This window comes from Leuciscus leuciscus, assembly GCF_965113295.1.
Source record: "Leuciscus leuciscus genome assembly, chromosome: 9".
Classification (NCBI taxonomy): Eukaryota; Metazoa; Chordata; class Actinopteri; order Cypriniformes; family Leuciscidae; genus Leuciscus; species Leuciscus leuciscus.
In genome coordinates, this window is record NC_138733.1 from 20,321,753 (window position 1) to 20,337,439 (window position 15,687).

General features: G+C 36.3%; 1 protein-coding gene across 2 annotated transcripts in view; it reads right to left on the bottom strand.

The window, feature by feature from the left end:
• Positions 1-15,687, bottom strand: part of usp32 (ubiquitin specific peptidase 32) — a 49,980-nt gene that overhangs the window by 20,166 nt on the left and 14,127 nt on the right. For both annotated transcript variants that reach the window (XM_082178786.1, XM_082178785.1), the window contains exons 4-5: positions 9,777-9,895; positions 5,176-5,335 (exon numbers count right to left, since the gene is read on the bottom strand). In XM_082178786.1, coding sequence (XP_082034912.1) covers positions 5,176-5,335; positions 9,777-9,895 — 279 coding nt within the window. The remainder of the gene's footprint in view (positions 1-5,175; positions 5,336-9,776; positions 9,896-15,687) is intronic.

The window sequence follows — 15,687 nt, forward strand, 5'->3', positions numbered from 1 at the left end:
TGAAACAACACGACCACAAAAGTAGATGTTTTTATGAATAACACCACAAACAACACTAGTCTCTAGTCATATAGTTTTATGGATCTATTTTGTCCATTTTTTAGCTTGTTATATTGCAAGAATTGTGTTGATATTCACTACTTTTACAGCATACAAGTTTGTAATGACATGAGGGTGAAAAACTACTTTCAGCCTCAATAAATATTTAAATTTTTGGATGACTAATTCTTTAAATGGACATTTAGATGGATAATTTTTTTACATAATAAATTAGCTGTTGCAGACTGTAAATGGGCTCCCATTATGATTAACATGGTAACACTTTACAATAAGGTTCATTAGTTAACATTAGTTACCTACCTTAGTTAACATGTACTAAGAATGAACAATACTTCTTCAGCATTAATTAATCCAAGATAATATTAATGCCAACATTTACTAATATGTTTTTAAAATCAAATGTTGTATTTGTTAACATTAAGTTAATGCACCGTGAACTAACATGAACAAACAATGAACAGCTGTATTTTTATTAACAAAGATGAATAAATACAGTAACAAATGTATTGCTCATTATTAGTTCATGTTAGTTAATACATTTACTAATGTACTTTATTGTAAAGTGTGACCATTAACATTTATGACAAGTGATTACATAACATCTAGGTGAAAGCATGGCTCAGGTTACCCCCTCTGTGAAGCCATATATAGTCCAGTCTTTTAGTTTGTTAAGAGGACCTAGGTCAACTCCTCTTGCTTTGCAATAATCTCTAGCTTAGGCTAATAGGATTAGTCTTTCCCCTCCTACACTGACCATCACACATAAGGCAAGTGTCAAAACACAGGAATACAAATCTGATCTTTTGTTTAGCCTGATGTTCATTTCAGACTACTACACTCTCTATTCAAAACACAATACATTTCAGAGAATGCACTCCATAATTAAATAAATGAGCAAACCGATCCAAACAAAAGTATGTCCTAGGGGTTTCTCGGGCCAGGAATAAAAGGTATCTTAATGAACAGGCTCTGGATTGCCCTGAAACTCCTCCGTTATCTCAGACTGCTGCAGCACAGCTAAACCTCTTTGGTTTGACAAACAACTGGGAGTCTGAATGGATGGGTTTAATATTCATTATTTCCCATAGTGCTCTGGGAGAGCAGGTCTACTGTCTGAGGGCCGAAGACTGAAAGACTGTAGCGGCCAGAAACACCGAAAACAGTCTGGGGATCTATAGGGTTACAAACCAACCTGCCACGAATCACGATCAATTGTGTCATTTCAGGGGCAGTTAGGAGAGGAAATCTATCTTCACAGTAGTCCTAAAACATACTTCACATCCAAGATGCATTTACAGCCAAAAAACACTTAGCAACAAATTTCCCTCTGGAATGAAGCTTCATTACAGTGCACCACTTAATGCAGTGATGAAGAATTATCATTATTCAGAGCAACATTATTATTACCTAGAACAATAATTAGTGTACAATAGCTTTAAAAAAATGAATAACTGCTTGAGTGTTATTCACTTTTTGTGCATTGGACAGTGACTACTAATCTAACACTTATTATGCACAGTGCGGATCAGCAAACATCCATCGTTCATCCTGAATGTTTACAGCACATCTTAAAATGAGGCACCATGTGTAGTTTATTTCAAGCTTGCTGTGGCCTATGATATCTTCTTGTCCAGTAATGCAGGAACAGGAGGACAGGCATTGTTTCTCAGGCTAGCACGATGCTGTCAGGCCTTAACAGGGCACAGAGTGCATACAGTCCATGACAAAGCAATTACAGGTCTGGACTGAGACACAATGTCACACTTTTGTATTCAATATCACAAACATTAGCCATCTCTGTTGGGGACAGATTCAGTGCCATCTTTGATGTGAAAGTGTTTGTTATTTAAATGCCAGTGGGAATATGAGATTTCATTCTATACTGAAGGAAAAAAATAACAGCAATGATAAACCCCTTATTTAGTTATAACCTCACATTGAAACATTAAATAGAATATTTAATTTAAAAAAATAATATATATTAATATATATATATATAAATTAACTTTCAACTTTTGTTACAAACATTTTCTTTTTCAAATAAATATATCATCAAATAATCGTGAAAAAAAAAAAAGTATAATTTTCCACAAAAAATATTAAGCAGCACAACTGTTTTCAACATCGATAATAAAAAGAAATGTTTCTTGAGCAGCAAATCAGCATATTAGAATGATTTCTGAAGGATCATGTGACACTGAAGACTGGAGTAATGATGCTGAAAATGTAGCTTTATCATCACAGGAATAAATTACATTTTTAAATGTATTAAAATAAAAAAACAAGATACTTTAAAAAGATACTGTTTTTACTGCTTATCAAATAAAGGCACCCTGGGTGATACTTCTTTCAAAAACACTTAAAAAACACCTAATTGACCCCAAACGTTTGAACAGCAATGTATTGGAGGTGTGTATTTGACTAACAATGTGTCCATAAAGCTATATATCTCTCTCTCTCAAGAACTCACCTAATGGAGCAATTCTATCAGAGTGGCAGCAGAAGAACCATACCATATTCCACTGCACATGTCAGATAGATATGGCATGTACCATGACAAACTCCACACAAGCTGCCGCTACGTTGGTAAAATACAGCTACTCTCCATCTCCGTATACAATCCAACTCCTTTCTTTCTCGCAGATTATTGTCATCCAGTCATCACTTTCTTCTTTCTGATAGGCCTCTTGCCAGTTTGCACTTGGCCTTGTGTGAGGCATATTCTGGATAGTGCATGAACTCATAAACCCATATACGCTCAAACAGATCACACAGATCATGACTACTTCACACTGACGGCACACACACAGCCCTCTCACTGAGCTAAGAGGATAATCTGGAGCGGGCCACAGATTACAGTGCGTTGCCCAGGTAGCTTCTCTGATTGGCCAGAGATGGAGAGCCAAAGCTGTCCTTGATTGACAAACTTATTCTAATTTTACTGAGCTATTTGCATAATCACTTGCTTTTGTGTTTTTTTGACTTTCTATCTTGTATCTGAGAATAAAAGTATCTTGCCTTGGTAACAGTGAAAAGAATGAAGCCCAACCTTCTGCATTCATTCTGTAATGAAGAAATATGCTATAGACAGAATCGATCATGGTCCTACTAATACACAAAAAAGGCACATAAATTATCCTTCCAATAATGACTGTATACAGTCAATTGATTAATGACAAAGGCAAACAACTGCTGTGTATGCTGTTTAAAGCAACCCATAGCAACTGTTTTAAATCACAAACAGAACAGGCATGTCAATATTGGTTTGCTCCTGCCCAGCATTAATGGCAGTGGTCCAAAGCCTACTGAGTTTAGCCTACCTAGACAGCATAATCAATTCAAACATCTGAACAAACTGAATCAGTATTCAGATTTCACTATCACATTTCCAGTAAAAATTTATCCTTAAAACATCCTTAAAATAAGATATATTATTTTACCAGACAAAAACAAAACAAAAAACTGACTAAGAATGGTTTTGTTTGGTTACAGTGTGGCAGTTAGTTGTCCAGGTTTATAAAGTTATCCACTACATACAATATTTATACTTAAAAAAAAAATCTGTCAGTTAAACGCACCTAAACAGCCATTAAAAATACATTAAATGATATAAATTTATATAAAATAATAATAATAATTATAGTATTATTATTATAACTACTAAAATAAATGGCTATCACTGTGTTCACTTGTAAATGGGGGGCAGTTGAGTACACCCAGAACTGCAAACATTACAGGCTTCCCACATTACGATTTCATGACAGCAAAAGCACTGAGTGACTGAGCAGGAGGGAGATCTTCATCACCTAAATAAATCATTGTCTCCATAAGAAGAGCGAGAGCTCAGATATTCTGTCACTGTGCAGGCTCAGGGTCTCTGAGAGAATGCAGCCATTTCCTGCGCCGTGTCAGTCTGGTTTTAATAACTGGGTGGCAGTGACAGCTGCAGCAGGGCCGAGTGTGTGCAAGTGGTGTAAGCGTGTTCACTGAGTGGGAAGTGTTGCCTGTCACTCGCCATTATCTCACACAGATGCCTCTCTCCCGGTGGAGGGCAGGCCGACTGATTCGCTGATGCCTTCTGTGTGTCGGGGGAAGAGGGAAGTGGACAAAACGAGACTTGCAATTTAAACATCTGCAGCATAGACTATCAAAGAGCAGATTACTGTCAGCTTGAGCGACATACAAAGTCACTAGTAAATTTAAATGATGAAGACTTTAAGTCACTTAAACAGATTTCTGTAAACGGATGCCTCTAAAGTGACAAACAATGAGCATATCTGCATAAAAAGGCAGCCCAGAGAGCATTGAGAGCATATTCAGAGAGTAATAACAGTAAACCGAAAGAGTATTTAGGGAGTGTGAAAGGGCGAACACTAAAATACCATAGAAAAGTCACATTTTCAACAGTTGCCAAATTCCAAATTAAGAAACAACCAACCCGTAACTCTGAAGAAAGATCTTCCTTGATTCACCAATCAGAGAAGTTGCAGTTGCCATGGAAATGAGACCAGATTAATAAATTCAGTCTCTACACTATCAAACAACTTATGTTTATATATTTTAATGTTTTGCAATACAGACTGGAGACTGGAGTAATGGTTGCTGAAAATTCCACTTTGCCATCACAGGAATAAATTACATTTTAAAATAGAAAACAGTTATTTTAAATTGAAATAATATTTTACAATATTACCATTTTTACTCTATTTTTGATCAAATACAATACATACATCCTTGGTGAGCATAAGAGACTTCCTTCAAAACAATTCAAAATCTTTTGAATGGTAGAGTACACCAATAATTTTATATTGTACAGTAATGTTTTCCCTAACCGTAATTCAGTTCCTTTAAAAAAGTGCACAAGTACCCTCCTCTTTTTCAAAATGTTTTTTTTTTTTTTTTTTACTTCAAATCAATCCTCAGAGATGTGGTTTAATTCAAGGCTTAGCACAAAATATAAAAAAATTATAATAATTTGAATCACTATGAAGAAAACGAATGGAGAAAAATCCTTCCGGACCCAGACTGAGAGTATTCAAAGAGTACAGACATAGTTTTGAAAGTGTATTGAGAGGAAGTATTCAGAGAGTACCCCGAGAGAATAGTGACACTTACAGTGTGTGACACCTGCCAGGGTTTGATAGAAGGTGGGTGTGTCGCTGTCGTCGGTCAACGTGACGCACACGCCACCTGACAGCAGCCAGCGGGAGAATGTGAAAGCATCTTTATTCAGCAGGAGCCAGCTCTTAAACTTCTCATAATTCACTTTCTCTCCCTGGACAGAAACAGACAGAAACACTATAAATAATCACCTGAGTACAATTCTCTAATGAACCCATGACCAATATAAAGTGCATGACAAAACAGTGCAGAACTGAGAAGTTGGGACTGCTGCTTCCCCTTGTTGAGCGAAGGGGAAGTTCTCTAATTATTAATATGAACTGAATTCTTTCTGCTGTATGCAGATACATTTGTGTGAGTGGTTTGGGTAAAGAGATAAGAGAGAGTCTTTGAGCCACTGCCAAGGGATAACCAACTAAAGTGCTGCACTGGGTGGCTTTCCCCTAAATCAAAAAGTGATGCAGGACGAACGAAGGCTGAGAAAACAGTGTAACTGGAAGAAGAGCTAATAGAGAAATGGGGAGGAATGTAAGTCACAGCCATATTACGTGACCTTGTAGGCTGCAACATTTGCACTGTCAACCTTTTAAGCTTATTATTAGAGCTATAATACAGAGGAAGCTCTCTCAGTAAACACAAGTTTAAATAGGGCCAACGGTTCAGAAGGTACTGTATATATAGAATTTGGCAATCAATGAAAGAAGTGTCTGACAAAGATTGTTTAAATCGGCATGTAATCCATTTATCAGTGAACAAAATAGTCACACATTTCTTTCGAAAGCAGCCTGCATTTCTATTGACTTGAAATCCAAAAGATGACATGACTATAGCCATGTTTTAATCCAAGTTGTCTTATTTATGTCATTTAATTTGTGAAATATCAGAATATTGCACAAAAAAAAAGTAATCTTACCACATTAACATACACTTCAAGCTGTTATTTGTGTATGCTTTCTGGAAATTCTTATTTTAGGGCTGTCGATTTAAAAAGTATGTACAGCGATTTAACACATTTAATGTGATGCAGGGCAACAGGTCACTGCATGATGTAGCCTTCAGAAACAATTCAAGATATTGGGGCAAAAATGCCCTGGCCTATATGATTTTTTGTCTCATATTTTTATCACAAGTAATTAGCACAAAATCACACGAGTGCTGTTTTTATACCGAATAGCTTGAGCGCAAATGCGATATTTATTTTAAATAACAGTTCAATAAATGAGCAATTAATATTTGTTATATTTTAGACACAATATTGTCTGTTTTTGCTCAATTTTGCCAAGGAAGATATCACCTATAAAGCCAGAGCAGAACTGTTGTGCGTCTCCAAACACACAGCGGTGTTTCGTTTTTGAATGAATCCGCCTTTTGAGCAAATCATTCGGTTGGACTAATTATTCAATAGCCGTTTCATAAAGAGAGCCATTTACTAGGCCTGTCGCGATAATTAAATAACCGTCTGATCGCGATTATTTGATCTAACCGCGATTGTTTTAGACAACCGCGATTATTGCGCTCTTTTATAGGCCAGGTGCACAAGGGAGTCATGGACCAAAAGAAATAGACAAGCACTAATTAAGTTTTCCAGCAATATATTCAAAGTCATCTGGAGCCATTCCATAGCTTAATGTGAGGGACAGAAATATATTTACATCGTTAAATTAAAGTTCACGGAAACTCGTCTTCCCTCCTCTGCAGCTGTCAATCATTCTCCATTCAGCATTCAAACAGCGCGCCTCGTCCGGTTACGACAGGAAACTCTCACCAATATGATATATTTACCTTATAATATTTGATCTGTAGAAAAGGGGCTGTGGATTTGCATAAAATTATTTTATTTTGCTGGAGTTAATTGCTGTTTCTAAACGACTCGCTACCGTGTGCCTGTTAGATCACACACAGCACAAGGACTATGAATTGGCATCAAACGCACAATAACTGGAATTTAAAACTGTGAAGAAACAAACGATCAATAAACTGTTGGACAGATATACCCTAGGATTTGTGAGCTCGACATTTCTTTGCTTTGTGCAGTGAAGTTTTACATGCGCAGTGACCCTATGTTGCTTTGAGCACATCATTCTGCACCCGCGAAACGCATACGTGCTTTGTGCCGCTCTGTTTTGAAGTGTTTCATATTTTCGTGGTTTTTTTGCACTGTAAGATTATTAAAAGCCTATCTTGTTCTGTTCTTTCGTATATATCATATCTTGTTGCCCCATTAAAGCTGCACAATACATTTAAAATAGCATAATTTAATTGTATATTATTTGTGTATAGTGTGTAGATAGACAGACAGACACACACACATACACACATACTGTACATACATTTGATGCTCAAGAAACATTATTATTATCAATGTTGATATGATTCTTTACATTCATATATATAAATAAAATGTAATTAATACATGAATTAATTTTATAAGAGTACTAATAGTAATTTGTCATTTGTTTTTATCAACAGGTTTAGATTTCATAAAATTACGGTGCAGAAAATTGTCATAGCTATTGAATACATTTATTTAATATTTAAAGGTGTAAACTGTAATCTTACACTGCAAAATGATAACTTACAAAGGACTAAATTCATCACAATTATTTAATGAATGAAGCACACAAAAAAATTATGACAAAGCCCTAAAACAGACAATTAATCGCCAAAGCCCTAAAACGGGCAATTAATCGCCAAAGCCCTAAAACGGGCAATTAATCGCCAAAGCCCTAAAACGGGCAATTAATCGCCAAAGCCCTAAAACGGGCAATTAATCGGCATAACCGCAATTATTTTGCAGACAATTAATCGTCACCCAAATTTCATAATCGTGACAGGCCTACCATTTACTTAATTCATGAATGAATCAGCTGTTTGAACTAATTGAATGAATAAATGACTCAATGACTTGAGACATTTACTGACACCTAATGGAAGTTTTAGTTTCCTATTTAGAGTAAAATTTCATTTAAAAAAAAAAAATTTCATATTTTGGGGATTCTGTTTATTTATATTTACTCTCCCTCATGTCGTTTCAAATCTGTATGACTTTCTTTCCTTTGTGGAACATTAAGATATTTTGAAGAATGTTGGTAACCAAACTGTTTTGGTCTGTCAAAATATTTACATTCTAGGGGTGTAACGGTACGTGTATTCGTCCCGAACCATCATGGCGATCCACACTCTAATCCAGAAGGGGGCGAGCGGTAATGCAATGATGTTTGCTAACCGCCACAACAGGAAAAAGAGCAGACGAAGAAGAGAATCTATGCACCAACCCAAAACAAGAGCTCAGATTGCATGCAAGAGCTTGCTAGAAGCCTATTCATGGGTTTCATCCGGTCCCTTTCCACAGGTGTATAAAATCAAGCACCTAGATTATGAATGCAGACTGCATTGTGCTTGATTAATACACCTGTGGAAAGGGACCGGATGAAATCCATGAATACGCTGAGTTTCGGTTAATTATTGTGACGCGCTCCACTAACTTCATGGAAAGGTAACCGGGACAATAGAAAGCGGCAACCTGTTTGTTTTCTTTATTTTACAAAAGCACAATGTTTTGTTTTTATTGTGAGTGTAGTGTACACAAACAAAAATAGACACTTTACAGTTTCGAATGATGTCTTACTGGTCATCTGTATGACCATCATTTAAGCTATAATTTGTTTCCGCTGTTATAATGAGACATTTGCCATCGTGCCGATTTGTGTCATGGAAACCTCACTACAGTCCAGTGATGAAATATGAGAGTCCTGGAAATGGGAAGTCTAAGGTGCCGCTTCACTCGCGGTCTCTTGGAAAGGTGAAGTAGACAGATGAAGATGGCACTTTTTCTCCTTCTGGCTCATCTTTCCATGATTTCTTGAAAAAGCGTAATATTAAACAATGTGCATCCGCATACTGCTTAATACACTAAAGTAAGCTGTACTGTACCAACTACCTCAAGGGGGACTAAATGCCGCTAGGTGGAACAAATTTGCACTATTGTCTGTTCAAAATAAATGAAAAGAAACTTTGAGGATTTGTTGCATTTTCCTGTTGTACCAAACTCGTATCAAACCATGAACCCCAAAACCGAGTCATGTACCAAACCGTGACATCTGTGTACCGTTACACCCCTACTACATTATACCATTTTAGATGCAGCTTCTGAATAATTGTAGCCTAAAAGTTTGTGTAATTAATTCTCTGTTGAATCAAAAAAATATTTCTTTCTAGAGCTACTTTTTGTAATGCCTAAATGCTTTTCTCATTTAACACAATAATACATTTAAATGATCTTTTGAGGGTAATTTCTCAACCAAATTTGATGTGTGATTAATTTGCAATTAATCAGTACATCATGTAATTAATTAGATTAAAAGTTTTAATTGCTTGACTTTTGATGATGATGATCCTATAAACTTGATCATATAAATGCAGTTTAATTTCTTATCTTCATAATAATGTGAAATGAGTCATTTTCAATAAGAAAAATCTAAATATATCTCTTGAACACCATGTGGCTGGAAGGCATGGTGATTGGTCTGAGAAGTCGTTACTGACAAGCAGGTGAGAGAGAGGTAAATAACACAGGTGAGTCTTCCTGTACTGACCTCCGTGAAGCACTTCCTAAGAGAGGGCGGGACCTCCCCATCCACTGAACGTAGCATGTTCTCCACATCCTCCCGGACCACATAGGCTCCCGAATCACTGGCGAACAAGCTGAAGATGTCTGTGGATACAGAGGACATGCTGGTTAATGCACACACACCTTATCAGAGTCTAGCAGGCAATGTGTCTCGCACCCTTACATCAATCACAGCTGTCAAGGACACAGTGTGACACTCCAGAGTAGACACCACATCTATGGAGAATATCAGACTGTGAACTATGCAGCTACAAGTTTGACTAAAGAAACACAGAGCTAAACAAAGCTGAATAACATTGCATGACTGAATATGCTGAGCCTGAGGTGTGCTTGTTTAGACTGATGTTTGTAATGGAATTCCTCGGGCATCTCCTGTGACAAATTAACATTATACTGTATACACACACACGTGTGTAAGGCAGAACAAGGCTATTTAGACCTGATGCTTTAAATTCTAAGAGTAATTTATAATGCATGATGACAGAAATGATCAAACAAAGATTTAATTACAATACAAAAAAATTAAAGCTGCAGCATTTATCGGGGTTCAAGCGGTTTAAGGCCTTTAAGCACATGCGTAAAAATATATGTAAACACTTAGAAAACTTAGGAAACCAAAAGTAATTTATAAAAGATCATATAAGAGATTCAGTCAAGAATCATTTTGTTCAGACGTAAATAGCGTATGTTGGATTGATGTTTGTTTATAAGGAAGTTCATCCTGATAATGCATTGTCAGCATTTGAAAGATTATTTTACCCTTTGGTGGACAAACATGCACCTATGAAAAAAATGTACAGTGAAGAAAGTTAGGGCACCATGGATTGTTAATGAGTTGAGAAACATTATGTTTGAGAGAGATGTGGCAAAGGGTACAGCAAACAGAACTGGGAACAAGGAGGATTGGGACGTCTATTGCAAATTAGGAAATCAAATAAATAAAATTAATAGGAATAAGAAAAGAATGTTTTACAAAATTAAAATAAGTGAATGTAAATATGATTGTAAAAAAATGTGGAGTACGCTCAATTAAATAATGGATAGGAAATCAAGTCAAATTCCTTCTTTTATTGATACAGGTGACTCATTTTTAACTATTTTTAAACCATATGAAATTGGAAATTATTGTAATGATTTTTTCATAAATAAAGTTGATAAATTAAGAGAAGAAATGTTGTTTGGCAGAACCAGTTTGCCACATCTTTAATATCAGTATCGAGAAAAAAAAGGGATTTTTCCTTTAGCTTGGAAAGATGCAGAGGTTATTCATCTACAGAAAAATGCAGCACTGGGTTTTAATGGTCATAATAGTCGACCAATAAGTTTGCTACCAGTTCTTAGCAAAGTATTGAAAATGATATTATTCTTTGCGGAGAATAATTTACTCTCTAATTTCCAGCATGCATATTGAGAGAGCACAGATTGATGACAATAACTTAGTAGGAGCAGTATTGCTAGATTTTAGCTCAGCTTTTGATGTACTGGATCATAAATTATTGCTGGATAAACTGAAATGTTATAAATTTACTTCTCATACTGTACATTGGTTTAAAAGTTAACTGTCTAATGGGACAATGTGTATTTTATAATGGAAGTCATTCAGATGTGAAATAGTTGCAATGTGGTGTGCCTCAAGGAAGACCAATGATCTTCCTCTTGTTTTAAAGTGTGCATGGACAGTCATGTTGTATGCAGATAATAAAACATTATTGATTTTGATTGATTTCTTTATTTAAAAGGGACAACACACATTAATCAACATGAGTACAAAGTCCAACATGTAAATATGCCAGATTTAGCCATACAGGCTAATTTTCATCTGCAGTCCCTAGCATATTTATATAATATTTATATGCTAGGGAATACCTATATTTACCTGCAACATCAAATAAGCAGTTGTCTACTGCTTTGGATGAGGAAATACAATTGGTCATAAAGTAGGTACGGAATAATAAGTTGGTTCTAAACTTGATAAAATCCAAAAGCATTGTGTTTGCATCAAATTGCATCAAAAGCTGATTGCATCAAAAGTTAAATTTGTCTGTAAAGAGTGTGCCTATTGAACAGGTAGAGGAAATAAGACTTCTTGGAGTTATATTAGACTGTAGGCTGAAGTGGTCGTCAAAACAGATAGAAAATATGGTAGCAAGTATGGGAAGAGGTTTGTCAGTTATTAAGAGATGTGAAACTTTTTACCACAACACTGTATTTCTAAAATTGTGCAAACAACTGTTCTTGCTTAGATTATTGCCCAGTGGTGTGGTCGAGTGCATCAAGTAAAGACAAAAATTGAAAAATGACTAATTGAAAAATGACAATTAGTCCAGAACAGAGCGACATGACTCACTTTAAACTGTGATAGAAGGGCTAATATAATAAGAATGCACTGGTAAAGGATTGTCTCTCTGCTTTGTTTTATAAGGAATATTTCTGTGTCTAGAGTTCCTAAAGTCCTGTACTCTCAACTTTGGTATAGTAGTACTAGTCATAATTTTAACACCAGGCATGCATAAAAGGTATGTTTTTTATTTCCTGTTTCGAAAACCACTGTAAAATATAGTGGGAATGAAAATATGGAATGGTTTACCATTGATATTACATATTTTTTAACAAGAAAAACTAGTTTAAAAAAAATATTTAAAGGAACATTTAATGGCACAATATATAGTAAATTGTTGATTTTGATATTTGGAATGAATGTTGGATTAGTATGTTTCATTGACTTGACTTCTTATTATTGTTGATTAAATGCAGTTTTGTATTTTTTACTTGTTGGGACCACAGGAAGAGTAGCCACTGCCTAGGTAGTGGCTAATGGGGATCCAAATAAACAAATACACTTACATCATAGATGGAAAAGACCATTTACAGCCAATACAGGCAATTTACTAAGGAAAAATATGTTGTTTTTTTGACAGTTAAAGCACCATGTCTTGCCTGATCTCCACCACTTTTATTAGGTGTCCTCAAAGTGTGCTCATACAAATGTGTGTCAAATTTGTTGTAAATATCTAACTTCGTTTTGAAGTTTAGACACTTATTATGAGAGCATAAAAATTATCCATTGATCTGATTTTTTTGTCAGTTCCTATCAAAATTTTGACATTTGGTCGTTATTGTTTAGCTATTGACCTATGTTTTCAAATTTCCAGTGGTGGTTTTGTCTCCATTGGACTAACGGTTTCGAAGATAATCGCAAGTTTTTTTAAGCGCTAAATGACACCGTTACACAAACCATAAGGTGAAACCTGGCATGTTTGGTATCGTTGGACTTGGCAAGGATTCAGGAGTCTAAGGAGGTCACTTCCGTGAAAAACACTGGCTTAAAACTTCTCAGGCTCCTTCAGGGCATTGTGCCGATGACGCATACTGAGTTTTTTGAGATACGCCAATGTTCTCATAGACCATCATGGCACCCTGGACAAAGACACTGCATGCCAATTTTCATCGGACTAAAGGTTGGGTGCGGTTATAGCCATTTTCAGGATTTTTTCCCCCTGATATAGCGCCACCAAGTGGCCAATCGTTGTATTTTTTTCATGTGACCTCAGATTGAGCTTATAAACATGCGCCACGAATTTAGCAAAAATCTCTCTTTCCGTTCACAAGTTATAGCCGTTTTAGTAAAAAGTGGCCATGGTCACATCGAACATTTTGGTTCCCCTTAGCGACCGTGAATTGAAATTTCAAAAAGAAAAATAATGATTATTGATAGTCACTCTCCAGAGAATATTTCTGTAGTGGTTTGGTTCTGCCAAAACTAACTAATACATTTCAACACATTCAAATGCAGTTTAGTGTGCTAGTGTAATGTTAGACCAAGTGAAACAGCGCTGCGTTACCTCACAAGTTTAATTTGTCTAATAAACTGACCTGTGAGTAGTAATTCTGCGTGTAGTTCGGTAGAATGAAATGTCCATATTCCTTTTATATTCCTCGCGTCGCGTGTGGAGCTGATACCTGTCTCTTAGCAATCCCGAACTGCTTCATATCACAGTCATGATAAAAGCATCGATGTATTCAGTCATCCATAAACATTATTAGATCGGTCGGCTTGACGTTGACGACAAGATCCATAATTCTTAGCAAATGTTGCGTCATCAAACTACGCCTTTGTTATTGTAAATAGGTTAGCGACCCCTAGTGGCGAAAAATTCCATACTGTCCGTTTAACCTTTTAAACTGTAATACCTCTAGTGATGGCCCAATCTCCGTAAAAGTTTTCACGCTTCTTTAGAATAATATGACGCACATGCTCAGCTAATTTGGTGAAGTTCTGCGCAAAGACCATTTTTCAGTCATTTCAATGTAATTTTGCATAGGATAATATAGAGCATTTTTCACCTTTTTAACAGTTAAAGCGCCACCAATGGCCCAACGTGCATAAAAGTTTCCAAGCTTCTTTAGGATCACGTGATGTATGCAAACTCCCGATTTTGTGAGGTTGTATGCAAATTAGGCAGGAAGAGGGCCGCTTTCAGCCATTTCATGGGATTTGCCATAGAAATACATAATTGACACCTTTTTAACAGTTGTAGCGCCACCAAGTGGCCAGTCGCCACATCCTTTTTCATGCGACCACAGAATGAGCTCTTACATAGGTGTGCTGAGTTTGGTGAAAATATCTCGTTCCGTTTACGGGTTATAGCCAATTTAGTAAAAGTGGCTCCACCCACTTCGAACGTTTTGGCGGCCTTTAGGGACCGTGAACCTAAATGTCCACTTTTTTTTTGATAACTATTGACAATCAGACTCCAGAGAATCTTGCTGCACTGGTTTGGTTCCGGTTGGGCCAAAAACCTAGGACTAGTTCGCAAAAGTAGGTTTTTGGAAAAAAAACAAATACCCGAAAATTTTCACAGGGTGACGAGCAAATCCGAGGCATGCATTTTTATGAAGGTAATAGAGCAGCAAAACTTGAGAGCACGTAGATGTGAATTTGAGAACTTGTACATAAATATTCGTACTTGTACATGAACATTTACACTCACAGCTCAAATGTGAAAACCAGTCAAATAAAAATCTGAAGTTGAATGTTGAAATTTGCAGACTCGCAGACAATAGTCACAAACCTGTATTCTGAATCTGAAGCTAGAGACAAATAGTCACAAATGTGTAAAATGCCATTCACAGAAATACAATGACAGACACAAACTTGTAATATATATTTGCATTTAATCTTACATTCACATTCGCAGTACAACCTCAATTAGGCACTTGCAACTTTTCAAATCTGTCACTGCAATTTCAAATTTCGCACCTTGACTTTTGCTACTTTTTTCGCGATATATCAGGTGCAAAACTAACTTGTGCACTTGAAACTCAGTGACGGCGAGAGAGAAAGGGGGGCGGGAGCGGGGGTGTTCAAAGGAGACGTTTTATTGGTTGGCGCCTAGCCAGTGAAAGAGGACTTCTATTGTACGCGATGATGTCACAAAACCCGCGTGCACTGAAACGCTAACATGGCGTAATGCATTGGACTGATATTAAAAGAAATAAACGATATTATCAAACTCATTAAACACCATGCTAATAATGCATACTACAGAAAAGCAGATTGTGTCTGTCATTGTATTTCTGTGAATAGCATTTTACACATTTGTGACTATTTGTCTGCAGCTTCAGATTCAGAATACAGGTTTGTGACTATTGTCTGCGAGTCTGCAAATTTCAACATTCAACTTCAGATTTTTATTTGACAGGTTTTCACATTGGAGCTGTGAGTGTAAATGTTCACGCACAAGTACGAATATTTATTGTAAAAGTTCTCAAATTCACATCTACGTGCTCTCGAGTTTTGCTACTCTATTACCTTCATACATTTTGTCAGCCATGAGCCAAGGATTACAACGATTTTAGACACTTGAGGTCGTACT